The 27,039-nt window shown below is 49.4% G+C and overlaps 1 protein-coding gene and 1 long non-coding RNA gene across 3 annotated transcripts; one reads left to right on the top strand and one right to left on the bottom strand.

The window, feature by feature from the left end:
* Positions 1–2,107: 2,107 nt before the first annotated feature.
* Positions 2,108–2,733, bottom strand: LOC140530172 (uncharacterized). The gene is made up of 3 exons (XR_011975827.1): positions 2,619–2,733; positions 2,443–2,507; positions 2,108–2,162 (listed from the first exon to the last, which is right to left on the bottom strand). It is a non-coding gene; the product is annotated as an uncharacterized lncRNA (long non-coding RNA).
* A 2,148-nt stretch (positions 2,734–4,881) lies between these two features.
* On the top strand, positions 4,882–25,798 carry YIPF1 (Yip1 domain family member 1). Of its 2 annotated transcripts, XM_072649521.1 has the most exons (10): positions 4,882–5,044; positions 9,143–9,224; positions 9,604–9,767; positions 10,099–10,179; positions 13,655–13,742; positions 14,813–14,929; positions 16,670–16,836; positions 18,515–18,697; positions 22,197–22,308; positions 25,323–25,798. In XM_072649521.1, exons 2-9 carry the CDS (start codon positions 9,194–9,196, stop codon positions 22,290–22,292), a joined length of 927 nt encoding a protein of 308 aa, XP_072505622.1. In that variant the 5' UTR covers positions 4,882–5,044; positions 9,143–9,193; the 3' UTR covers positions 22,293–22,308; positions 25,323–25,798. The 2 variants fall into 2 exon arrangements, with proteins under 2 accessions (XP_072505622.1, XP_072505623.1); XM_072649522.1 differs by lacking the exon at positions 18,515–18,697 and having other exon boundaries at positions 4,906–5,044.
* The last annotated feature ends 1,241 nt before the right edge of the window (positions 25,799–27,039 follow it).

The raw sequence follows: 27,039 nt of genomic DNA, 5'->3' as shown, positions 1-27,039 counted from the left end.
TTTCTACAAGAAGATGAAGAGAAGAAGATGCTGAGATGCTGTGCTGAAGACTGTTTGAAGGAGCATCCAGATCAGAAAACTGCATAAGATGATACTTCTCCCCAGACTGCTGTATGAGATGGAACCTCTAAATGGACAATTCATTAATTTACCTTTCCCTTTGAATCTCTGTATGAAGGGAAAGATTCATAAGGGAAAGAATGTGAAGGGGTCATGACTATGACTATTTGTAGAGTTGCATATATATATGAATAGTACTAAGAATAACACAGAATATAAAGAATGGGTATGGAAGTGGGAGAATGGGACACATAGGATGATGTTTGATACTTTCTGGAGTGTAATCAATAGAACTGAGAAGAATTATCAACATTGTATATGGAAGAGGAAGCAACAACTATGGAGGTGTAAGTCAGAGATCATGAAAGGAGGACCATTAGGCCGGGAAGATGTGAAGTACTTTCTGGCTGTGGATTATAGGGTAAGACTGTTTCTAGAGGAACATCCTGCTTTGAGAGGACATTATTGGATATGTGGACAGACAGCTTATACTCACCATCCGTTAAACTGGAGGGGTGTTTGTTATATTGGATTGGTGAGACCTAAATTCTTTTTCTTGCCTGAATCAGGGAAATGGCATCTGGGGGTTCCTCTATATGATGATCTAGCCAAAAGGAAGAGGAACATTGACACCTCTCTCACTCAAACTGGAAATGCAAACGGGTGGGGTGACACTTGGCCTCCTGAAAGGATAATCAGAGAGTATGGGCCTGCAACTTGGGCTCAAGATGAGAGTTGGGGTTATAGAACCCCTATCTATCTATTAAACAGACTAATCAGACTCCAAGCAATAGTTGAAATTATTACCAATCAAACAGCGGAAGATTTGGACTTATTGGCCGATCAAGCCACACAAACTAGGGAAGCAGTACTGCAACATAGGTTGATCTTAGATTATTTACTTGCAGAAGAAGGGGGAGTTTGTGGAAAACTCAATTTATCTACATTTTGCTTAAAAATTGATGATAATGGAAGAATAATGAAAGAGATCACCAAAATATCAGGAAGGTTACTCATGTTCCTGTACAAACTTGGAACTCCCTTTTCAATAAGTCTTGGTGGTCCTGTTTTGAAGGAAGCTGGTAGAAGAGATTACTGTGGTTTGGCATCATAGCAATTAGTGGTATCATATTACTTCCTATTTGTTTACCTTGTTTGATTTCACTTATTACTAAAATAGTTAGAAATTCTCTACTAAAACTTGCTAGAGTAGAAGAAAGGACCGAAGGAGCCATTCGGTTGATGATACTAAAAAAAAAGAAAGGATGGGCACCTGTGGAGACAAAAGACAAGAATGATCCTGATTGGGATGAGGAGATTAATAGACAGTGTGAGATCATGTTACAGAGCTGTGGTTGAAATATCCGTGAGAAGTCTTCAGGTTAATAAATAAGAGGAGGGATTGAGTGGGATAGGTTTAGTGAAGACTTCTCAGATTGTAATTCTTCTCCCAAGGGGTGAGGTAAGACTGAGAGGCTCAAGGTTACTATATTTTTAGAACAGAATAATTTCATATAAGGATATAAAACTATATAGTACATTAGGGTCTCAGTGATTGGATAAAGTTTACCTAATTCTTCAATGTCTTCATTTCAAAAGGGATTGGTTAGATTTCGTGTCTAGAATGTAAGATCATATTCTCAGCTAATGAGAATAATGGTCAGTGTGTGTGGGGGGGAGGGACTTGCATTAGGGTCTATATAAATCACTGCCTTTTCTTTGTCTTCAGCTTTCCTACTCCAGGTGAACTGCTGTAGGATTGTCCAGATTCTCGAGAATCGAATAAATCTCTTTTCTGTCATCACTTTGAGAGGCCTCTAAGTAATTGATTTATGTAGGGACCTGAGCCATCCCACACACTGGAAGGGATAAAGCAAGAGATTTTTTTTTTAAAGAGGTAAAAATGATTTTGAAGATGAAATAAGAACACTAGAGCAAATCTTTGGAAAAGAAAGGAGCACTAGTGGGAAAAAAAGTAGAAATGAGACTACAGAAGATAAAAATTAGGAGAAGAATTAGCAACTTGGCACAAGAAGAACAAAACCTTACCCAAGCAACAGATGCTTTGAAAATCACAATGGACCAGATAGAAGTCAATGACTCTAGAAAACAATAAGAAATATCAAGACAAAGTCAAAAGATTGAAAAAAACAGAAAGCATTCCAACTCAAAAAGCAACTGAACTGGAAAATAGATGGAGGAGAGATAATTTGAGAATCACTGGACTCCATAAAAGTCATGACCAAAGAGAGCCTAGACATCATATTTCAAGAATAATAAATTATATTTAAATAATTTATATATTTTTATAATAAGTTATATCATATAAATAATAAATGGTCTCTTAGAAACATAGGGCAAGTGAAAATACAAATTACATACCAATCACTTCTTGAAAGAAATCCCGAAATAAAAACTCCTAGGAAGCTTGGGACCAAAATCTAGAGCTTTCAGGAGAAAGAAAAAAGTATTTTCAGTAGCCAGAAAGCAAGTATAGAGCTTAGAATCTGATAATCTTGAATGCAAAAGATATAGATTTATAATCAAGAAAAACTTACTTAGCAGAAGTGTGTAAAATGCCACAGGGAAAAAATTGATCTTTAATGGAATAGAGACTTCCAAGCATACTTGGAGAAAAGACTAGAGCTGCACAGAAACTCTGATATACAAAACCTGGTCAAGAGAAAGAAAGGTAAATATGAATGAACGCTCCTAAAAGACTAAACAAGGATGAATTGTTTATCTTCTAAATCAGGGAGATGATCCGTGGATCCCATCGGAACCCTATCATCATCCGGGGTCACAGGAACAGTCTAGTAAGAAAAAGTCTGGGTTATGTCTTGAATTTCCTTATCACTTTAATTTCTTTCTAAGGCAGGTTTCTTTTTTTTGTTCACTCTTCATTTGTCTTTTTTCAGTTCAATTCAACAAAAAAGCCTTGGAGTGTTTATTTTTTTAAATTTTTTTGAATTTTGATGGTGTTAAAAGAAGAAAGGGAGGGGAGGGAAAAGAAATGCAGTAGGAAGGCCAAAAGGAAGAGGAGAGGTGGGAAAAAGGATCTCATCACTGGAATACATAGATTATACAAGCAAGGAGGGAAGGGTGAGGGGCACGGGCAACGGCTGAAGCTCACTTTCAACTGAAATGGCCAAAGGAGGGGAGCGCCGCACACACAGTTGGGTGGGAGAGGTGGGAATAAGAGGGAGTTGATTAAGCTGAGGATAAGTTCTAAGCAAAACAAACTCCAACGGAAGGTGGACCACGAACGCCTGAGGAGCAGTAGAAGCCGTGATCGGCAGCCTGGATGAAGCCTGGCTGGCTATACTTCTTTCTTACCAGCGTCTTCCTCATAGAGAGGTCCAGGGCAATGACCAACCATTTAGGATGTGCCCTGGTGGCAGGGGCTGAAGCAGGGGACAGGATAAGCCCAGGGACTTTCCCAACACTTGCAGGTGGTGTTTCTGATGTCACTTTCTTGAGTCAACACCTGGGGTTGCTGGTAGGTCCAGATGAAGGACCCGGCAGGCCTGGAGGTAGTAAAGCCAGAAAGGCAAGCTGTGTAAGTGGACAGTTCAGTGCATAGTTACTGATGAATGTCCAGGCCAGGCCCACTCTGACCCAGCAGGACAGGCCCCAGGGCATACGCTCAGAGGAGGAGAGCCTTGGGTGGGTCTGGGCTCAGCTGCTAGGCTCTTTAGCCTGAACCATGCTCTCAGAGTTTTCAGATTCAATGTTTATTAAGAGCCTTCTGTTTGCAAAGCAGCATGCTGGGAGAAGGGAAAAGCTTAGCTAAGAGGGGTTCCTGCTCTTGGGGAGGTCCGTGTGTGTGTGTGTGTGTGTGTGTGTGGAGGGGGGGGGCGAGAAGTAAGAGCCAAACATTGAAAGAGCCATTACACAAAACATGATAAATGCGCTGGAGACAGATACATGAAGTTCTATTTTGAGTTCAAGTGTGAAGGTAGGTAGGGGTGGGCTTGGCATTTGGTAGAAATGCAGCCATCATGGAGAGAGGGCACTGCAAGGTAAAGGAAACTGCTTGAGCAAAAGCAGGGAGGTGAGACTGGCCCGTTGGGTGGAGATCTCATTCCATCGTGTTTCCTTGGGCCCCAGCTGGGCAGGCATAGGTCGGGAGGAGTGAAGTGGCAAAGGCTCGGAGGTGGGAGATTGGCACGTGCTGCAGAATGCTCTGGGGATGCTCTAAAGGACCAAGCAGATGGGGAAACTGAGGCCCGAGAAAGGCCGGGCTTGTCAGGGTCACAAGGGCAGGACAAGACCCATTCGGAGTCAGGGGCCTGGATTCGAATCGCATCGTGACTCTGCGATAGCGGGGACGTCGCGGACCCTCCTGGGCCTCAACCTCTTCTTTGGTCAAAATGTCAGCGGGATGGGGGGTCTGAGGCTCCTCCCAGCTCACGTGGGAGGGGGCCGCACTCAGGCCCCGCCCTTCCCTCAGCCTTCAGGGCGGGGACAGACGGGCGTCCTCAGCTCCGCCCCCCCTCCCAAATCCCGCTCCTGCCGTCCTCCAGGACCCGCCACTGCTGGGGGGTGGGGCTCCGCCTTTCCCGAGGGGCGGGGCGGGAGGAGGAGGAGGACTTCCGCCTAAGGTCTCCTCTAGAGCCCGTGCCTCCCGAGGGGCGGGGCGCCTTCCTCTGTCCGGTCCCAGGATCCTCCTTGGTCGAGGCTCCTGTCTTTTTAAGAGAGCGGGTCTCGGGAGGGGCGGGGACCAAGGGTGGGCGGTCTTTGCTTTCCCAGGCCTGCGCAGTGAGCCGCCGAGGACGGGCTCTTGTCTCTTTAAGAGCAGGGAGAGTGCAGGAAGGGGGAAAGGAAATTTGGCCCCACCCTCGCCCCGCCCCGCGCCACGCAGCTTGAGCCAGGAGGTGGAGGCGGAGTCAGAGCAAACTGAGGCCGAGACTCCCCCTCTCCCCCGCTCCGCGCCCCCCGCCCCCCACCCCGTCCCGTTCTTCGGGAATCCGAGCCGGGCCTGGTAAGAATTTGAGCCCCGGGGCGGGGAGGGACAGAGAGCGACCGAACCCCGCCCCTCCCTATCCTCTTCCTGCCCCAGCGTCTCCCCGCAGCCCGCACCCCAGTACCCGCGGTGTCCCTCTGTTGGCTGCGCGGGGCCCTGAGTGTCGTGACCATTGCCCGTCCTTTTTCTATCTCTCAGTGGCAGGATCAGCTCTGGTTCTTGCCGGGGAGAAGGGGTGGGGTGGGGTGGGGGGACTACTCTGTCCAGAAGCGGGGTCCCAGGACCCTGGTTCAGATCCCAGCTCCGCCTGCAGGTCACTGCGCTTCTCCATGCCTCAGCTTCCCCATCTGTAAGAAGGGAGAGTTGAACTCTTCGAGTCACCTGGATGGCCCGGATCTGTGACCTCAGGGAGCTTAGCGGCCCCCTCCCCCCAGCTCCGTCAGGACTAATGACAAATGAATCCCTGGCCCTTTGCAGAGAACCATGATCCCCCTTCACGGAGTGTGCCGAGGCTCGGGGTCACAGGGGAGCGGCTTCGCCTCTTAGCCCCTCCCCCTCCATGCCTGGAGTGCCCCCTCCTCATGCCCTCTCTCCCCCAATGAGTCTCGCTCCTGTGGCGCCTCCGGAAGAGGCCTTCTCGGATTCCCTTCACTGTTAGTGGTGTCTCATCTAGAAGATACTTTTTAGATACTTTGTATCAGTCTGTCCCCAAGCTCTGTTATTAGCGCTTAATAACAGTAACAATAAGGATAGACGTGAGAGCCTAGGGCCCTGCTCTCCACTTGCTCACCTTGGGGTGGGGGCAGCATATCTTTTCCTAGGAGGGGTAGGCTGAGAGCAGTTTCAGGGGGAAGGCCTGGACCTGGAGGTGAGGTGGGAGGGAGGGGAGTGGCCAGGCGCAGTTTAGATTTGATCCAGGAAGTTCTGATAGGGAGCCCCTAACTGTTTTTGAGTGAGGTTGGTGAGAGCTTAGAAAAATCCTTTTGGCATCCTTGGGAGGATGGTTCCTGTCTTATCGCTCAGCCGAGAGGAAGCTGTAGAAGGCTTGAGGAGAGCCGATATCATTTGGAAAAGCAGGCAGTTTCCTAGTCTTCCCCAGCAGCAGGTGGTAGGGGCAGTCTAAAGTCAGGGTCCAGCAAGGTGTGATTGGTAATAAGACAAAGGACAAGGTGTTTGAATGTAGAGCTGCACTGGGGGTTGAGACGGGGAAGGGAGGAGGGGGTAGCTGTTCGGGGGTGATGGCCGCCAGAGGGATTGTTTGGAGGTCCCAGTGGTGACGAAGAGCAGGGCTGGGTGTTGGAAGGCTGAGGAAGAGGTAGAGTAATACCTGATCACCATCAGATAAAGGAATTTCAGAGTTTGTGATTGGGGCATATGGGTGATGTTGAGATCAAGGCTGTGACCCTTTCTGGGGTGGAGGAGAGTGTCCTGGGAAATGAGGAAGCTGTGGTCCTGGGAGGTTAGGGTCTTTGAGGGAGTTCCTGTATGTGGGCATAGTCCCTAGGATGAGGGCAGGAGCTGGGGGGGAGAGAAACCTGGAGCCAGTCACCGAACTCATTGAGAGAAGAAGGCAGTGCCCTGGTTTGGTTGACCAGTTTGGATATGGGCATGAGAATTGATGTCAATCAAGGGACGCTGGGGAGCAAGGACTATTCCACCTGCCCACCACAACTAGTGGGTAGGAATGAGGGAGGGAACAGCCAGTTCTGCAGAGGAGAGCCAGAACATGAAAGATGGACAAAGGAAAGGTCTAGTTGAAGTCTGGCTTGTTAATGATGAAACAGGCATCCCAGAGAGCACACACAGTGCATGATGAGTGAGGAGAGCAGAGTGGGCCACTGGGGCAGACAGAACAGAGAACAAAAGTTTGGATGGTGGTGGTAGGCAGTCCAGATTCACTGGGATGGGTGTGTCCTCACCACTGGGGCCTAGGCCTCCTCAGTTCATTTGGCTGGATCTGAATTGGAAGCACAGCTTTGTGTGGCCAAGAGGAAGCAAGGAGGGAAGCAAGCATTTATTAAGCACCTGCTGTGTGCCAGGCACTGGACTAAGGGTATTAGATCTCCTCTTATATAACTGGTGGATTGATGAAGGGAAAATGCAGACAGCGAGACATCTACCCTTTGGGATGCCTAGGGCACCCTCAGCTGCCCAGGAAGAGACAGAGATGGGACATAATGTGAGTTTTGTAGATTGGGCTGGGAAAGCCCAATTAGGACCTGATGTTTTACAGAACAAATCCTTTTATGAAGGTGATTTGTTCTGTGAAGTCTGGATTCAGTCAAAGGGCCGAACTTGAGGACCTAGAGGGCCCCATGTGTCCTTGAGGCAAGTCTACAGGTTTCCCTTCTCTCCCACTGGGTATTAAGAATTAGGAGAGACCCATTATTCTGGTCCCCTTCCATCTGACAGATGTCTCTTGTGGTACTGAGCCACCCCTCACTCCCATCCCATTGGGAGTCTTCAGGCTGGCGTGTTACACAGAGGGGACCTTTTAAGGTATGGATTGCCCTCGATGGTAGCTGGGGCCCTTCCAACTCTGAGAGTCTCTGGGGCCTTAGAGCCTGGAATGTCAGAGCAGCAGAGACTTGTCAGAGATTCAAGGGACCCCCCAGAACACAGGATGTCAGTACTGGTGGGGAGGGGACTCCTTTTTATTTTTATTTTTTTTCATCTAGTCTGGTCACTTCATTTTAGAGAGGAAGAAGCTTGGCCTAGATAAATGAAGTGATCTATCTAAGGTCATTCAGTGGATTCATGGCAGATGTGACTGACTCAAGTCCAGTATGTGGTTCCTGTTCCACCCTAGCTTCCTCTTTCTAGGCCACTGTGGCCCTTTGTACATCCAGGAGAGGAGTTTGTCACCTCTTTTTGTGTTGTGGCCCTCTTTGGAAGTCTGGTAAAGCCTATGATTCCCTTCTCAGCATTGTGTTTTTAAATGTATAAGATAAATTGTAGGATTACAGGGGAAACCAGTGATGCTGAAATGCAGTTTTCTGCCCCCCCCCCGCCCCCCCCCCCCCCCCCCCCCGTTAAGAAGCGCTAATATGGGGTGAGCTTAATTGTCATTGGAGCTGTGGTCATTATTTCCTTGTTGCTTTCTTATGTCGCACCCTCAGCCCTCACTCCCTACTTTCCAGCCCCCTCCTAGACAGCCTCGTCCCCACTGGGAGAGGGGGGAAGGCAGGCCCACCTTCCCCAGTTTATTTCTGGAGCTATAATCCTGTCTTAGCCATTGTTCCTGGATGGGGTGTGTCAGTATACCCTGTGTAGTGTCTCTCCCATTAGAATATAACCTCCTGATGGGCAGAGACTGTCCTTGCTTTTCTATTTGTATTCTGAGGGGCAGCTTGGTGGTGCAGTGGATAGAGCACTGGTCTTGGAATCAGTTCATTATGAATTCAAATCTGGCCTTGAATAATTACTAGCTGTGTGACCCTGGGCAAGTCACTTGTCTCAGTTTTGTCATCTCTAAAATGAGCTGGAGAAGGAAATGGCAAACTACTTCATTATCTCTGCCTAGAAAGTCCCAGATGGGGTCACAGAGAGTTGGATACAACTGAACCTTATTCATTCATTCATTCAGCCTCCTTCCCACTTCTCTCTCTTTTTAGTAGGTATTGAAGGGAGAGGGCTGGTGCATACAGAAGATCTAATCCCTTGGGATCCCCATTTTAAAGAGAGTACTGGGGGTTCTCAGAATCTGGTTAGAAATAGGACAGTTTGCTTCTTTTTTTCTTGATGACTCTGCTAGACACAACTACATGGCTTGGGGTGGAGGACCAGGAGAGGCCTGGGGTGGGAGTGGGAAGCCGGCCCAACCTTAAAGGGACCTAGGAATGTCAAGTAGTCACCAAATTGAAAGGGAGCTGGCTGTGAGCACAAGGGAGGGCTAGTGCAGTAGGCACTAAGTACACGCTGGGTGATCCACCAGTTGATTGACCTCCCTGAGCCTCAGTTTCCTTTCCAGGGAAATGGGGATAAGCAATGCCCCTTCACAAGGCGATTATGGTCAAGGCATTTTATAAACTTCAAAGGGCTCCCCAAATGACAGATGTTCTAACTTGCCAGTTCTTTGATTTTTTGACCATTCACAACAAATGTTCCTTTTTTCAGACCTCTCTTTGACCGTTCCTTTCGATCCTTGGCCGAGAACCTAGCGGATGAATGGCAACTGCTGATGACTTAAAATTTGAAGGTCAGTACCTTGCAGCCCCACCTGCAGGACCTTGACCCAGAAAGCAGTGATGTGCTCTTTGTGAGCGGCTGCTGTATGCAGTTGCTTCCTGGCAGGTAGGCTTGGTTTGGGGATGATGTCAGAATGCCCCTGGCGTGGTCCCTGCCTCCTAGAGCTGACCGTGTGGCAGGGAGAAGGAAATTCAGTTATTCTAATCTGTAGTAGATTTGTTCACAGCTTTTCAAATGGTCAAGAAAAAAAAGAATGCATTTCATTGTCAAGAGCCTTGCTCCTTCCTCTGAGGCAGGCCATGGGCAAGGTTGCCTCCTCTCCAGCATCCTTTGGGGATTCCAGGTACAGAGTTGACACGCCCCTTTCTCTGTTGGGTTCTCATCTGCAGAATTTGGCGATGCAGCCAACCTGCTGCCAACCCCACCGGATGCCACGGCTGTGACCATTGAGGAGCCCAGCCCGAAGCCCCCCACCTCGAGGGGCCTCTCAAGAGGCTCTGGGAGAGAGGAGGATGAAGAACTCTTGAGCCACAGTGACTCGGATAAGACAGAGGTGAGGAGGGCTGCCCCCTAGGCTCTGCCTGCAAGCAGCTCTGGCCATGAATTTGGCCTGACTTTTCTGTTGTGTGTCCCAGACAATTCATACTTAAATTGGGTTTAAAAATACTGAATTATATTTAGGGGCCGTCACAGACCTTCTTGTGTTTGTTTCCTGTGGCAGTGCCTGAAATTCTCTTAGGAAGCCATTCCTTGGGCAGGAGTATCCCAGGCCCCAGAACACAGACTGCCCCCCCACCCCTGCCCATTGCTTCATGTTTGTATCATAGGAAGGGCCCAGCCCCAGGTGGGCATTCACCCAGTGTCTTTATTCTTCCCCCTGGCAGCTCCTGGCTGGACAGAAGAGGAGCTCCCCGTTCTGGACATTTGAATACTACCAGACATTCTTTGATGTGGACACTTACCAGGTTTGTGCACCACTCCCACTTTTGGGGGTGTGTGTAAAGGTGTCTTTTTTCCCATCTAGCTTCCCAGAGCCCCTGGGGTTGTGCAGCCCCAGGAAAAGCCCTGATTTACTCTTGCCTGCCCTTGCCCCTGCACACACGGGGTTCCCACTCATGCTCAGCCACTTCACTGGTCCCAGGTTCTGACTCCTCCTGTAACTTGGGGAACATAAGATTTGTTCCTGGCTCCCCTTGTGGGCTGGCCACTGAGGTGGCCTGGATTCAGTCTGGAGGACACGCAGTCTCCTTGCTCCTTTTCCCCCACCCATTGTTCTCCTTGGGAGATGTCAGATTGTGGCCACGCTGTGGTTCACAACTAGTCTCCCCTGATCAGGGAGATTGGGCCCCAGGGGAGTCAAAGGGCTCCTACTTTCTGATAGTAAATGCCAGCCTGGGATTTAGACCCAACCTCACTCATTCTCAATTTGGACAAGTGCCGGGCCTTGATGTGAGGAAGCCCTGAGGTCAAATTCATCCTCCGACACCTTGTAGCTGGTTGATGCTGTGCATAGCCTCTCAGCGCCAACTTTCCATCTATAACGTGGGGTTAGTAAATGTGCCCACCTCTCAAGATTCTTGGGACGACATCTGTGAGGTGTTTTTTTGTCCTTGAGATTGATCATCAAACCCCTTCCCTATTGTATTACACACTGCTCCCACACTCCTCCCACATAAGCCCTCAAGGTAACAGGACACACTGGGCATAGGACAGCTTTTTTCCCCTCTCTCCACAAAATTGCCCCAAAAACATAAACAGATGGTGATTAGCTGCCAGGACTCACCTCTCTGCCTAGTGAGCCCCACCTTTCCTATGGGGTTTGGGGCATTTCTGTAGCCTTCAAGTACCTCTTCCCCTGGGAAGGAGATGGAAGTTGGAGTCACTAGAGAAGGGAGCCCTCCAGTGTGAGGTGAAACTGTTCTTCACCCTCACAGACCTGTATCACTCTCTGACCTGAGAGCATTACCCTGAGGACTTGGGTGCCCCTGGGAAGGCAAGGCTCTTGAGGTTCCTAGAGAAGCCCTCCCTCCCCCATCCAAGTTGCTCCTGATCATGGATGGAGAGCAGAACGTGAGGTCTGGTGCTGTCCTAGCTCAGCCCTTGCCTGGGGTGGGTGCTGGCTGCCCCTCTTCTCCTGAGACCAGCATGCATAGCCCTCTCTGTGGGGCAGGGTAGGGCTCCTCCAGAAGTCTGGAACGCAGGCCTTGCCACCCTGGGTCATGTGGCTCTTGTCCTGGGCTGAGAGGTTATGCTGCTGCCTTTCTGGGCTGGGGCCAAGACCAGAAACTTGCTTCTTGGACCACCTCTCCAGAGCTAATACCCATTGAAACGTGCTCTCTGTGGCCCCCAGGGGTCAGGGGGCATGCCCCCCCCCCCCAGCTTGCATCCCAGTTCCCTTCTTAGCTCTGGGGCCTTCTGAAAAGAGGTGAAAGAGGCGACACTGTAATTGGAACCCCATTTTTATGACCCAGAACAAGGATTGATTTTGACCCACAACAATCCAAGCCAATGACCTCTTTCCTGAGAAATGAGATCCAGTGTAGTCCCATGCAGTGGCCTCCCATCTTGTAAGCACATCAAAGTGATCAGGAAAGACTTGGGGCACCCTGGCTCATCAGCAGAGGGGCTTCAGCCCTTTTTTTATCCTTTTTGACTATGTTCCTACTCTGGAGACCTGCAGAAAATCACTTAACACTTAAGTTTATCTCATGGCCATGGTCTCCGCCTCAACTTATAGTGTTGGTCAGGTACAGGACAGCTATTTTTCTCTTTCTCATAAAAGAAATACTAAAAGCACAAAAGACTCATATGCATATTGACGAAGACTTAAGCAAGCAATAGGAACTTGTAATTACTGGTTTACGTTCTCCCATGACGAGTCGAACATGAAGCAGTTTGTATGATGGCTACATAGACACATTCCATTCCCCATGGCTCTGCACTGGATGTACACAAGGTCCAGATCTGTTGAGTCAGGCCAGGGTTTGGGCTTCTTCTCCTGATATCGCTCATCTTCTCTAAGAAGTGCCCTGGTAGCTGTGGAGTACCCTCATTATGCGGTTAGCACTGACTGAGGGACCCAAGAGTTCTTGTCCTCTCAGACTCACAAAGCTGCCCCCAGGGTTGGACATGATGACCTTAAGCTAGGGGGTATGCTGGAGCCAGTTCAACTCCAGAGAGCTCTCTTTTTCATTGTATTTTTTTCAGAAATCACAAAGGTTTGATTAATTGTTTTGTCGATTGTCTGAACTTTAGAAAGTGATTGAGAAAATGTTAATAATGGAGATTAAACGTTAAAAATGTGTGAAACACATTTTTTTATTTTAGAAAACTGAATGTTAAATATTTACCCACACACCCCTGCCTGAGGCACTAAGCTAGCATACTTTTTCCCAGGAGTGACCAGGCTGCAGGTTCAGCACTCTGTGGTTCTGCCACAATTATGAAGGTTTTGATTCAGTCTGGCCTTTTATAGTGAAATTCAAACATACTTTTAGAAATTGGAACACATTGTTTTTATGTGGACACTAATGACTCCCCCCCACCCAGTCAGGGTTGAGTGACTTGGCCAGAGTCACACAGCCAGAAAGTATCAAGTGTCTGAGACTGGATTTGAACTCAAGACCTCCTGACTCCAGGACTGGCACACTATCCACGGTGCCACCTAGCTGCCCTGACTAATGACTTTTAATGAAAGCATAATACATTTCTTAGGACAAAGGGAAGTGTAGACAGGATCCTAGTGAACATTTTTGCCAGTAATTATCCTGGGGGTGGAGCAGTCACTTGGTGGTTATTTGTGGTGCCTCATTTCCGGGTTGGCCAGCCTCTCTTTTTGATGTGGCTTGCATGGCTTGTCACTTCCCCATGGGTGACTTTTGGTGCTTCAGAAATCTATCTTTTGGATTTCCTGTTTTGTTAACCTGTATCTCAGGGTGATGGTCCCTTCTCTGCTCTCCTTTTTGTTAGGTTCTTAGGGGTGCCAACACCCCTGGAGAGACAGGCCTTGTGTTCAGAGGAAATTCCATTCCCCCAAAAAGAAATCCCAGAGTCGAGCCGCCATGCCAACATCTCCCACAATTACTCAGTATAGCCACGAACACTTCCTCTGATTCCCCAATAGACAGGAGTTTTTTATAACATGATATTCTTCTCACTTCTGCATGCCCCTTATGGCTGCCTGGCACCTCATCCATGGTAGAGTGCTGTCATGGACATGGAGGTCACAGCCTCCTAGGAGTTGTGACCTCAAGCTCATGTGGCTTGGGCCCAGGCCTTTGGATTCCAGGCCAATGCTTGGTCAGTCAGTCAGCTAGCATTTTTAAAATGCTTACCATGTGTCAGATCCTGTGAAGGGCCCCAAGGATACGGAGAAGAGCTCTCTCAGCACTGCCTGGGTCACGTTGCCTATCTCTGACTTCTTCACTGTCTTGTTTTTAGGTCTTTGACAGGATAAAAGGCTCGGTTCTGCCGATCCCTGGGAGAAACTTTGTCAGGCTGTATATCCGAAGTAATCCGGATCTCTATGGTGGGTGCTGCACAGTCAGGCTGGTTTTTGTTCTGTGCTGGGAAGAGAGGGACTGAGGGGGCGTTGATGGAGGAGAGGGGCTCAAACAAACACTCTTCTCCAGCTGCTCCTTGTTCTGGCCTCGAGGGCCAAGCATAGCCAGGCCTAGACTTGGGACAGCCCAAGCCTGGGAACTGCCATCAGGTACTTAAAGAGCTGTCCTGTGCAAGAGGCCAGAACAGGAGCCTGGAGGGGACGTTCCCTGATCTTCCCCCTCCCTTGGAGAGATGTTCTCCCTACTCTGAATCCTCAGGTGCCTTCAAGGTCCAGCTCAGAAGCCTCATTCTGGGCCCCCTCAAGTGGCCCTGGGCCTGGTTCTGTTTTCTGTTCTGACTTTGGGTCCCCAGGGCCTTGTCCATATTAGACACTTGGAGCCTGCACCTGGAGTTGAGAAGGCCTGAGGTCAGATTCTGCCTTGGGTACTTCACTAGCCGTGGTCTTGGGCAGCTAATTTCATTGGGCCTCAGTCCCCTCCTCTGTAAAAGGAGGGGATTGGACAAGGTGGCCTCTCGAATCCCTCCTCAGTGTCTGTGATCCTTTGTCAGGATTATTTAATAAATGCTGATTGGATTGGCATGGATGGGGAAAAGTTTTAGAGGTAAATAGAGGTCCAGTAGAAGGAAAAGCCATTAGGATTATTGTCTAAACTGGATTGGGCTGCTCCTGTCTCTGGAGGCTCCAAGGAGAAACCGGTAACCTGTTTTCCAGTGTTCTGTAGGGGGAATTCTGGGGTTCCCTGATTCCTGGAAATCTATGTCCCTAATCCCACAAGTCTTTAATCCAGCTAATGACTAATGATGATGATAGAGGCTCTGGCCACATTAGGTAAGAGTTGATTTTATCTGAAATTCTTTGTTTTCTCCTGGACCAGCTCAGGGAGAGGGGAAGAGAAAGTTTGCAGCCCAGGTCTGGTGCTGACTGCATATGTGTGCTTGTACGTGCATGTGTGTGCATGTACATGTGCGTGTGTATGTGTGTGGACATATGTCTCCTCTCATCCCCTGTGCCCCTGTGCTCTGCCTCCATCACAGGGCCCTTTTGGATATGTGCCACCCTGGTCTTTGCCATTGCCATCAGTGGGAATCTCTCCAACTTCCTTATCCACTTGGGGGACAAGACTTTCCATTACGTGCCAGAATTCCGGAAAGGTCTGTTGTTGGTGTTGTCAGCTGGTGTCCCCCGAGGACTGCCTGCCTGGGGGAGAGGGGGATGGGCGCCGTGGATGAGGTCAAGTTTGGGCCACTCAGGGTGTTTATCATGAAAAAACTGGTCATGTCAGTAGAGCAGCTCCAAAGCCTTGGTGTGTGCTGGGCGTGGTCTGGCGGTCAGGGGGCCCCTGTGTTTGTCTGTGGAGGCTTTGGGCCTTCATCCACAATAGTAGGTCAATCAGTAATTGTTTATTAAGCACAAAGGCAGAGGACAACCATTTATTTTTGAAGTGACTGCTCTGTATCAGGTCCTGTACTAGTGCTGTGGACAAATAGGAAACAGTCCTTGCCTTCCAGGCATTCCTCCCTCCCCCATCAGTGACCTTCTCAAGGTGCAGGCTTGATCATGTCACCTCTCCTGCTCAGTAAACTCCTGTGGCTTCCTGTTGCCTCCAGAATCCAATACAAAATCCTCTGCTTGGTGGAATGAGAGCCCCACTCCTAGCCCCACTCAGACCTCTCCAGTCTTCTTCTGCCTTACTTCTCAAAACTACTCTATGGCTTGCTTAAAAAAAATTCATTAATTAAGCCACAGAGCTGGGATTTAAACCCAGGTTGTCATCAATAACAGAATTTCTCATTTTTGTCTTTGCATTTGCAATATCTAATAGATTGTTTGCTACATAGGTGATTAATAAACGTTGATTAATTGAATAAAGCTAGGGATTGTGTCTTAACTTTGACCTTCCCTTAGCACAGTTCTTTGTAGACATTAGGTGTGTAATGTTCGTTGATTGAATAACTTGGTGCCACAGTGACTGGGATTTTTTTGATATTAAAAATACACGCATTTACAAATAGTCCTATTAAAAACAACCCCTCCCTGTGCCCCCTTCTCAGTGGGATGCCCTAGGCAGTTGTCTCGTTTGCCCACTTCTAGTCCTAGCTCTGGTTGGACACTGAAGCAGACTTAACAACCGCTGCTCTTATTTCTCCTGCCCAAAACATAAAGTAGGATGGGCTGGATCTTGGGGCTATTTCAGCTTTATGAAGCTCTGTTCCTAAAAGGGGAGAGAGACATACAGAGAGGGAGAGGAGAGGGAGAAAGAGGAGAGGAAAGGGGAGGGAAGGGGAGGGGAGGGGAGGGATAGGCGAGAGATAGAAGAGGAGGGGAGGGGAAGGGAAGGGAGAGGGGGAGTGGGACAGACAGACAATGCAGGAAAGCACTTCCTTCCCAAACCTGGTGTGGCTTCAGGAAGAATGAAAAGGTCAGTGGAGCCCTGTTCAGAGGGTTCACCAAACAGCATCTCAAGCCACCAAGGCCATGTTATTTAGACAAAAAAGGGACACTGGTCCTTATTTCCAGCAGTTTATCAAAGAACTCAAATACCCATTTCCCCCACAGGAGAAACATTCAGTAACATGTTAAGAAAGTTAATTTGTACCCAGGGCACTTTAACAAATTTGCCAAAGAAATGGCTGTCCTCCCTGGTTATCATGTGAGAGAGAGAGAGGACGCTGTCCTCCAAGGGGATCTTCAGTCTGCTTTCCTCGGTTGAAATGCTTGCCCATATCCCTGGGACTACATCCTTTGGGTGTCTTCTCTTGGCCAATGCAGTTACTTAATTGTACCAGTCTTTCATGAGTGGGTGGCCTGGTCCTGTGAGCGCTGTGCGTGGAGGTCGTTCTGGCCGGGGCTGGCACGTGCACGCCTTTAGACAGCTGTGGTGTCTTCCCCAGTGTCCATCGCAGCCACAGCTATTTACGCCTATGCCTGGCTGGTCCCTCTCGGCCTCTGGGGTTTTCTTCTGTGGAGAAACAGCAAAGTGATGAGCATAGTCAACTATTCATTCCTGGAGATTGTGTGTGTCTACGGCTACTCGCTCTTCATCTACATCCCCACAGCTGTAAGTTGGGCCCTCTGGGGAGGAGGAAGCACGTATGGTGGCTGTACTCCTTGGGCAGGGTAAGAAGCAGCGTGGTGCAGGGAGAGCCTGGGTCAACCCACCTCTGCCACCTACTGCTTATTTGACCCTGGACAAGTCAGCTTCTAGGACCACTGCCTCCTTCACCTGCCTCTCATTTTACAGGTGAAGAAACTGAGGCAGGCAGTGGCGCAGTGACTTGACCATGGCCGCACACTTAGTAAGGGTCTGAGGCCCCCTCCAGCTCAGAGTTGGTGGTTCTTTGTTCCATATGCAAGGATGTGTCAGAGATGCCCAGCTCTTCCCTGGAAGTTTCAGTGCCATCCCCCAAGCACTTCTGCTGCCTGTGCCTCTAGTTCATTGAGGGGCTTCCTCACTGGCACGCCCTGGACAGGCTCCTTTTCTAGAAACCATAGTCATGGCCTCGGCCCATGGATGTGCATCTTGATCCGGCTGTCAGGAGCAGATGGCTGATGATCATTAGAATAGCCCTTTAATTGTCCAGATATCCACTTGAGGAAAGAAGTTTGAGGGTTGTCAGTCCCATTATTGTCTGAGTTCAGACTTGGGATTTCCTCCCTGTGGGAAACTCCCAGTGTGAAGGCATACTCCTCTGATGTAGATCACACCTCATCTCTAAGTGATTATCTTAAAGAGCTGCCTGCGTCATTGAACAGCTGAGACCTAACTTGAACCCCAGGCTTAGTGACTCTGAGGCCAGGATCTTAACCTGGGTTCTTTAAAAAAAAATGTTAGTACCTGTTGTTGTTCAGTCATTTCAGTTATGTCTGATTCTCCATGACCCCAGTTGGGGTTTTCTTGGCAAAAATACTGGAGTGGTTTGTCATTTCCTTCTGCTCATTTTATAGATGAAAAAACTGAGGCAAACGGGGTGAAGTGACTTGCCCAGGGTCATACAGCTAAGTATTTGAGGCTGGATTTGAACTAAGGTCTTCCTGAGTCCAGGCCCAGTGCTCCACTGGGCCGCCAGCTACTTTTCAGTCTAATTGGTTTCCTCCGTAATCTTGTACATATCTTATTTATGCAGGGGGAGGCATTAGAAGCTTGGGGGTATCAGGGAGATTCATGTCAGAGTTGGTGTTTGAGCTGAACTTGAGCTGGAATGCTGCTGGGCGTTCTGAAAGACAGAGGTGAGGAGGGAGAGCATCCTAGACCTGGGCAGAAGCAGATAGAAGTCTTTAAGGATTATTCAGTCCATTTCACAGATGAGAAAATTGAGGCTGAGAGAGGTACCCCCCAGTCAGGGGTAGAGGCAGCTGTCTTCCCAGGGCCTGGCATCTTCTCTGGGGGCTCCAACTGGTTTGTTGTAATGGATCCCGCTGTCAGCTGCTGAAGCGTGCAGACCCCTTCTCAGAGTCATAGATTTTAAACAACTGAAGTCAGTGCTGTACTGTAGTTGGAGGCTAGTGAAGCTATGGAGGGTGACTCATGGAACCCTGGAAAAGGGTTCTTTGGGGACCAGCTTAAGGACCTCTGGCCTAGAGGGGATTTGAGTTGTGTTTCTTGAGAACAGTGATTCCTAAGCTGATGAGATCTTGGGCCTTACAGCCACGCAACCCCCTTAAATAACAGGAGGCAATGTTTGTTTATGCTGCCTACCCGCAGCATCGCCCTGAAGGGTCCCTCTTTCTCCCTCTAGATCTTGTGGATCATCCCCCAGAAGGCTGTGCGCTGGGTTCTGGTCATGGTTGCCCTGGGCCTCTCAGGCTCCGTCCTGGTGATGACGTTCTGGCCCGCTGTACGGGATGATAACCGGAGGATTGCCATCGCCACCATTGTGACCATTGTCCTGCTTCACACACTCCTGTCTGTGGGCTGCTTGGTAAGGGCTCAGTCCTTCATGGTCACCAGTGGTCACGTAGACTTGGGTAATAGCGTTGAGCGCGTTAGTGTTATGGAATCCTGGAAGGTGAGAACTCAAAGGGTCTGTAGAGGGCATCTCCCTTGACCCAGAGGAGAGGCTCCTGCCCAAGATGAGTGGTCAAGCTGGAACTTGACCCCAGGTGTCTTTTTGTCCAGGGTAGAATTTTTGCTGTACTACAGTTCCTCTCTGGTAACACGCAGGGCTTCTCTATGGGCTCCAGGAGTTGTTGCCACATCCTGGGAGAGGGAGGAGAGGGCATCTCATTGTGGTGAATTCAGGGAAGCAGATTTCAGCCCTTGACTCTGAGAGCTGTCTATCCCAAAGTGGAAGGGGGTATTTCATGAGAAAGTAAGCTCCCCATCACAAGGGTTTTCCAGGTGGAGGTTGGGGATTCCAGACCCCCCCAGTGTGGAGATGTACAGGATGCTGAACACTGTACAGGGGATAGAAAGATAGCTCACATCATCTCCTGCCCTCTGGGTGCCTACAGTGTGGCCTAGTAAATAAACCCAGATGACCATGATCTCAAAGAGAACGTTGTCTTTAAATCAGTGAGGTAACATGGTACAGTGAAAAGAATGTTGGAGTTGGTGTCAGGAGACCTGGGTTTGATTTTCTGACTCTGACCTGTACTTGCTGTGTGTCCTTGGGTAGGTCACTTTTCATTGTCAGGCCTATGAAGGAAAGGAAGGCACTGCTCACTTGGATGGAGAGTTGGGAGGGTCTCAGAGCTTCTGGATCCCAGGCTCATGGTCTTGGCCTGGGAACAAGTTTAGGGATCAGGGAAGACTCTGCTCCTGAGCATTGGAGCTAAGTGAGGGAATCTGTGGATAGTACTTGGTGAACATTGAAGCACTGTATAAATAATAGTTAATATCTAATAACAATAGTAGCTAGTATTTATCCCGCCCCTACAATGTGCCAGGCACTACCCTAAGTGCTTTATGATTTATCTCATTTGGGCCTCACAGCAACTCTAGGAGGTAGGTACTGTTATCAACCCCATTTTATAGATGGGGAAATTGAGGCAGACAAGGATTAAGTGACTTGCTCAGGGTCATACAGCTATAGTGTCTGAGCCTGGATCTGAACTCAGGTCTTTATGACTCCAGGCCTAGAACTCTATCCGCTGTACCAGTTTGCTACCAGTTATCATCATCCAGCATCATTATTTGCATTTAAGATAAAGTGAAGAAGCCCCCTCATTTGCCTTGTGACTTTTTATCATGAAAATTCCCTTCTGTCTGTGCAGCTTTGAGTCATAGCCGTGCTTCACCCTCTACTGGGGTTATGTTTTTCCCTATATCTAACCCATGTAAACCTGAACGTGGCCGGTACTCAGCATGTTCTGTGGGTCTGGTTTTGAGAGAAGTGGAGGAGAATAGAGGGCTGGCCCTGGAATCAGGAAGACCTGGGTTCCAATCCTGCCAACAGCACATATTGGGCAGATATCTGCTTCTCAGGCAGCCCTTAAGTGACCTTGAGTTGTCAGTCTTCATCAGTGGGAGGAGGTTTCCTCTCTGGAAGTTCCCTGCCCCTGTGAAAGTGTAGCTGGGACCAAGACCTCCCTGTTTCCTTGAGGGGAGAGGGGTGGAGGTGAAAGACCTCCATATCCAGCTCTCTCGTCTTACAGATGAGTGAACCAGGCTGATAGAGACCCCAAGCCCAAGACTACACAAGCATTTACTGAGTGCTTTAAGGTTTGCAAAGTGCTTTACACAGTCATTAAACACTTAGTAAGCTCCTACCCCTGCCAGGCCATAGTGCTAAGCCCTGGGGGTACAAAAAGAGACAAGAGAGCAGTCCTGCCCTCCAGGAGCTGACAGACTAACGATGGAGGGGGGACACCATGTGCCACCGACTGTGTGCAAACAAGCTGCTCCCGGAGGAGCTGGAAATAATCTCTTGATTTTCACCCCAAGCCTGGGAACTAGATGCTGTCATTCTCATTTTACAGACAGTCACATGTCTGGTAAGTGCCTGAGGCAGGATTCAAACTCAGATCCTTTTACTTCAGTCTGGGCCTCTTCCCTCTGCACCACCATCCTCTTCCAGGAGTCTCCTCCTAGGTCTTTGCTGAGGAGGAAGCCCAGCTGTTGGCGGCTTCCCAAAGGTGTGGAGGAGGAGCTCTGGTAGATTCTCAAATGCACTCTGCGCTCTCCTAGCGCCCCCTGCTGGCTGATGAGGACGACGCGGCTGGCCGGGCTCTCTGGGCTCTGTCCAGCACCTGCTCCCCTATGGGAGAGCCTTGGGAGTGAAGATGCTGGCCTTTCCAGGGCAGGCTCCTAAAAAAAGCTGCTCCTAGGAGATGCTGGTGACCTGAGGTTTACAGGAGTCCAGGGCTAAAGGTTGGGGATCAGGCAGCACAGTGTGATGGGTGGGTTCTGTATAAGCTGCATGGCCCTGGGCCACCCTCAGAGGAGCCCTGCTGTGGTAGAGGGATGGCTTCCTTGGCTGTCCCTCGTCCCATGCAGCTCTTGTGTCCAGATCAGCCACCCCTGGTCTCTTTGGAGCTTCCCGACACAGGCTCCCAGGGGAGAAGTTTGAAGCCAGGCGCTACTGTGGAAAGAGTCCTGGGAGTCGAGGGATCTGAGTTCTAAATGGGCTCTTATGCCAGTTTGTGCATGTTCAGTCTTCAGGATCCTTACCTTTAATTTGAAGGGCCAGCTCGGACCAGATGGTCTAAGAGTCCTTTTAGATCTCCCTGGAAACTGTGGGCGGCAGCCTGGGATAGATGGGGAAAAGAATTCTGGATTTGGAGTCAGGATGCCCACCCTGACTCTTCTCTCTGTGGCTTTGGGCCCAGGGTTTGGCCTTTCTGGGCCTCTGTCTTCTCATCTGCCAAAAGAGGGGGCTGGACTCAATGCTTTGATCTATTGATCCTTAGGATAATAAAGTAGGTACTGGGAGTGGGGGGTGGGGTGGGGGAGGCAGTGTGGTTAAGAAAAACAGGAGAGCTGACTGGCCAAGGGCAGGGGGTCTTCACCTTTTCTGAATCCTAGACTTCTCTGGCAATCTGGGAAAGCCTCTAGACTCCTTCTCACAATCATGTTTTTAAATGCTTAAGAGATACAGGATTATATAGGAGACCAGTTATACTGAAATTCATTTATTAGAATTAAAAAAAAAATTCACATGTCCTAAATTAAGGACTCCTGGACTTGGCAATCTCTGAGGTTTCTTTCAGCTCTGCATCTTATAATTCTGGGTTTTCGACCGTTCAGTTTTTTCAAAAAGCGAATTTTGTTAATGACCTTTTATAAAACATGGTTGACACTTTCCAGTCAACACCTGACCCCAGCTCCTCCACCAATAAAATCCTCCCTTATCACCAAACAGTGTAAATGATGCTGGCCTGGTCTGTCTCAGTGGATTGGCCTTAGGCCGCCTCTCAGATCTCTGTGCCCTTTGCAGAGATTCTTGTTCTGCTCTCCATTGTGAGTCTCCTTTTCCGTAGGCATACTTCTTTGATGCCCCTGAGCTGGATTATCCTCCTGTGGTTACCTCTGCTCCTACCCAGACGCAAACAGCTGGAACGGGCAAGATCGGGTGAAGAGGACCCCTGGTCTGTAAGTCACGGCAGGGTCTTGTCTCCCTGCTGTCGAGTGTGTTCCAATAATGGCTACACTTGTCGCTCACAAGTGTCCACTGAGCTGTTGGAGGAGGTGGGGTGATGACCCTTCTATCTTTTCTTAAGGGAATAAATTGGACAGTTCCCTGATTGGGGGTGGGGTGGAGCATGGAGACCGGCTGAAGCATTTTGTTTTGATTCTTAAAACCAGAAATCCCTTCAGCATTGGTGTCTTTCTGGGTCACCCTTTTTAACCTGCCCGAGGCAACTTGTCTTCCTGGCCTAGACAGCATCACCTTCCTAGAGATTTCTTCCTTTTTTATCCTCTGCCTCCCTGATCTCAGCACAGGCCTAGGCACAGGATGGTGAGTCAGTCCCCTGCCCCACCTGTCCCTCCAGGCTGTAAACATGAGTGTCATTTCCCAGTGAGAGAGTGATGAACGGCCCCTCCAGCCTCGCTCTGGCAGAGGCATCAATCTCCTTGGTGGGGAGCAGGGGCCTTCCAGATCCTGGGCTGCCAGAGATTTATGACCTGGCCAAGCATTTTACCATAATCTCAGGCCCAAGCTCTCCTCGAGAAATAATAGTTTCTAACCTCTCTGCTCACCAAGATAACCTTCACCATGTAAATCAGTGGTGCTGCTGGAGCTGTTAACCCCTTGCCTGCCCTGGATTCTGGGGTCCTTCCTGGAAGCAGCAGCCTGACCTGGCATGAGGCAGAAAGGCCATGTGGTCCAGCCCCCTCCTCTTAGACATCAAAGGGCTCAGGCCCAGGCTGGTGAAGACGCTGGCCAGGGTCACCCTTGCCGTAGAGCTGAGGCTCAGACTTAGACCCTTTGACTGGATCTGAGGTGCTCAAGGCAAAGTACAACAGCACCAACAGAACCCAAGGGTTGAAAAGTCAAATCAACATGCGTTTATTTTCTAAATTATTTTTTCAATTAATGGAAACATCTTCTTCCTCTCACCTCCCCCACCCCCATGGAAAAGGAAAGGACAACAGCTTTGTGACAGAAATGCATGATGAGCAAGCACAACCCTGCCTCAGTCCCTCCCCCTGGCAAGAACTGGGCAGCCTCTTTCATCCTGCTCGGTCACTGTGTGGACCAGAGTTGAAAAAAATTTTTTTAATAAGTTGGTTTTTTTTTACTCCCCCTTCTCCTCCCAATGGTCTATCTCATATAGCAAATAACATTTTTTCAAGACAAAAAAAATACCAAGAAAAAAGAAGAGGGGAAAAAATTGGCATAACTGATTGATACACTAAAAATGTCTGAAAGTGTGTGCTGTGTGCCAGCCTTGGGGACCCCTCCTGTGCCAGGGTTGGCAGGGGGGAGTGTCCTCTCGTTCTTCTTCTTTGGAGCCAGGATCTTTTTTTTGTAGTTTTGGGTTTGTTGATTTTCTGTATTTTTCTTGACGTGGCTGACCTCCCGGGCTTCTTTTCTAGTTGTTTGTCTTGTCATGGCCTGCATTGCCCTCCCACATCTGCCTACTTCCCTCTGCATCCATTCAGATGAGTTTTCCCAGGTTTCTCTGAAACATCCCCTCTTGTCATTTCCTTTTCCTCCCCTGATGGGGATAGACACTAGTGATCACCAGCAGCCAGCTTTTATAGAGCTTTTGCAGGTCTGTAAAGCTCTTCCTTACGTTACCTCATTTGGCCCTCACGACAACCCTGGGAGGTGGCCGCTCTTATTATCTTCATTTCACAGATAAGAAAACTGAGTCTGAGAGGAGGTGAAGTGACCTGCTTAGGGTCCCACGGCTTGGAAGTGTATGAGGGACGATTTGAGTCAGGCTCTTGCAGACCTCTCGCTTAGTGCTCTATGCTTTGTGCTGTCCAGCTGCCCAACTGATGCCAAGTGAAGTCCACAGAGCCAGGGAAGCAGTATCCATACTGTCACCATGTCAGTGCAACCAGCAGCTCCCTGAGCAGCCCAGAGGTGGGGCTGGTGTATAAAGAGGAATAGACCACCCCTTCCCCACCCCCAGCTCCTCCGCAGAGGTCAGAGGCCACAGCAGAGAATGTCGCCCATAATTAGATCAGACTTATCAACGTTGTCATTGGTTTTCGTGGATTTGTTTGTTTCTTTTTCCTCTTTTTTGATTTTTTAAAGAAATTCTTTGTTCTAAAGCTAGTCTCTTGGAGTGGGGGTTGGGGAGGGTATGGGGGAAACTGGACCCTATGAAAACACAAGATGGATCACTGAAAGTATTCTTTCACAGTGTGCAAGGAGAGACCCCAGGAGGATAGAGAACAAAATATTTGCAGCAGCCCTTTTCGTGGCACCAGAGACCTGGGAATAAAGCCAGTGCCCATCTTGGGGAGTGCAGCCAGTTGTCCCGGGGTTGCACTGGGGATGTGGCTGGGCCATAAGGGAGGGTGGGTCTGAATCCTTCCAGGGGGCAGGGGAAGTGTTCTATGAACTGATGCACAACAAAGCAGGCAGAACCTGCGGCAGAGTAAACAGATCCAAAGGAAACAGCCGTAACCACCTCTCATCCCCAGAGAGGAGGCTGTCAATCAGTTGAGGTGACAGTTGGTTTTTCCCTTTCTTACCTGGGCTGGCTCACTGGGCAGGAGAGGAAGTGGGGTGGGATATACCTGGAAATAGCAGGGATGTGAAAAACAGATGTTATCAGCACAGATTCAGAACTGAAAGCACCCCAAGAGGGGGTGCTCCCTCTCTTGTTGGGGACAAGGCAGATGGAATTAGGGAAAGCTTACAGAGCCAGGGGGTTTGTACTGGGGCTAAGGACGATTGGCCACAACATCCAGGGTCTGGAGCAAGTGAAAAGCCCCCTCATTTTACAGATGGGGAAACTGAAGCCTGGGGAGGCTAAGTGACTGTCCATGGCCTCCCAGATGGCAAGTGGTACAGCCAGGATTGAGCAGATGGTAGCAAGAGATGCTCCTTGAGAACCTGATGCAGTTGGGGTTCCAGGATTATGGTGGTGGTAGGGAGTTCACTTTGTGAGTTTTCATCCCTAAGCTACCTTTTGTATTTTCAGGTCTGCTGTCTCGTTTCCTGGATTAAGGAGTAACAGAAGCCCGAGAGATAGGGATGGACCAGCCTGCAGACCCCAGGCTTCTGGAGGCCGCCATACTGAAGACCCACCTGCCCCCTTCCCAGGGTGGATTTTCTCTTCCTCCTCATCTTTGACATCCTTGGCACCTGTCCTAACATCTTCTCCTGCGGTCCTGTGACCTTGATTGCTTGTTGGAGCTGTGTCTACAGCCCTTGAATCGTTTATCATTCTTGCTGGTGGGTTAGAAGCTCAGCGGTTCTGAACACCCAATCTCCTGCTTCATGCCTGGCATCTCCAGGCCAGGGAGGGGCCTGGGCTCTCGCTTCCCTCTTCCTGCCTGGGGACTCTGAGGAGCTCACTGTAAGTCTGGTTCTTGTGGGGCTGGGGTTGGTGTCTCGGGTGATTTTAGGTCATTGACTCAGACAGTGGTGCAATAAATACCTCACAGAATGCTCCAACTCTTCTGTCATCATTTGCTTATGTGCCCACCCCGGGACAGGGCCTGAGGCCAGGACATGGCTTCCTGCTGGGCCTGCCACCATACAGGGGTTTTCTTTTCTTCCTGCCGCTGTTCTGCGCTTCCCCTCGCTCCAGCCTTGGTCCCTTCTGCTTCTGGCTCACACGTCATCATTCACAGTGGGCCTTGTGCCCTCTGTCTTCTCGTCATGGGTGTGGGTGTCTTCCCCACCAGGTGACATGCTAGAGGCTGGGATGGGGTCCTTTAAATCCTTGTAGGAGAAGATGTCAGCTTGTGGAGGGGAAGGAGTGCTGAGCTTGGAGGTCAGGGTGCTGGGGCCTGCTGCCACCTTGCCATGTGCCCCTGGACACTTCCTTCCCCTTGGTTCTGAATGAAAGGAGGAAGCTGCAGTGTTGGACCTAGGAATCCTTGTGTAGGAGAGTCGGGGTGGAAAGCAGTGTTTGAGAGGACTGGCAGAGAGTGTGAGCAGCCTCCCACCCCTAGCCTTCCTGCCCACATTTTTCTGCTTTGGTAGGTCCAGGGCCTCAGACAGTGCCTGGCATCAAGTAGGTACTTAGTAAATGCTTGTTGCTTGGTTATAATATTATTACCTGATATTTGCATTACAGAGAAGAATGAAAGGGTATGATCTGAGAGATTGGCAGTAACTAGGGACATCAGGACGGGCTTCCTGGAGGCCGCAGCATTGAAAGGATGAGAGAGAATCTGTAGGAAAGGTGGGACGGAGCATGTCAGGTGTGGAAGTAGTTGGGCAGGCTGGGGAGGACAGCTTCCCAACGCAGAATCTGAGTTCAAAGGGACCCCAGGGGCCTTTGAGTCCAAGCCCAGGAATGAACAGGAATCCCTACATGTGGTCATTGGGATTTTGCTTGGCAGCCTCAGGTGAGGTCCCTGGGCCATCCCTTCTCAGATGGCAAAGCTCCTTTTGATGATAATAGTAATTTAACATAATGCTGTAAGGGGGCCCATGTGTTGTCTCATTCAGTCTCCACACCAGCCCTGTGAAGTTGGTGTTTATACCCATTTTAGAGATGAGGAAACAAAGGTTGAAGTCAAGTCTGGAGTTGCCCAAGTTCACACAGCTAGTGAGTGTCTGAAGAGGATCTCAACTCTGATTCTCTGGCTGATTCCAAGGCCAGTGCTTTTACCCTCTGGAACACCAGGCTGCCTACAGGTAAGATACCTAGCCTCCACGGACCTCTTTGCAACTTATACTCCCTT

This window comes from Notamacropus eugenii, chromosome 2, assembly GCF_028372415.1.
Source record: "Notamacropus eugenii isolate mMacEug1 chromosome 2, mMacEug1.pri_v2, whole genome shotgun sequence".
Lineage (NCBI taxonomy): Eukaryota > Metazoa > Chordata > Mammalia > Diprotodontia > Macropodidae > Notamacropus > Notamacropus eugenii.
The sequence above is the reverse complement of the archived record's forward strand: the minus strand, read 5'-3'. Positions and strand labels throughout refer to the sequence as shown.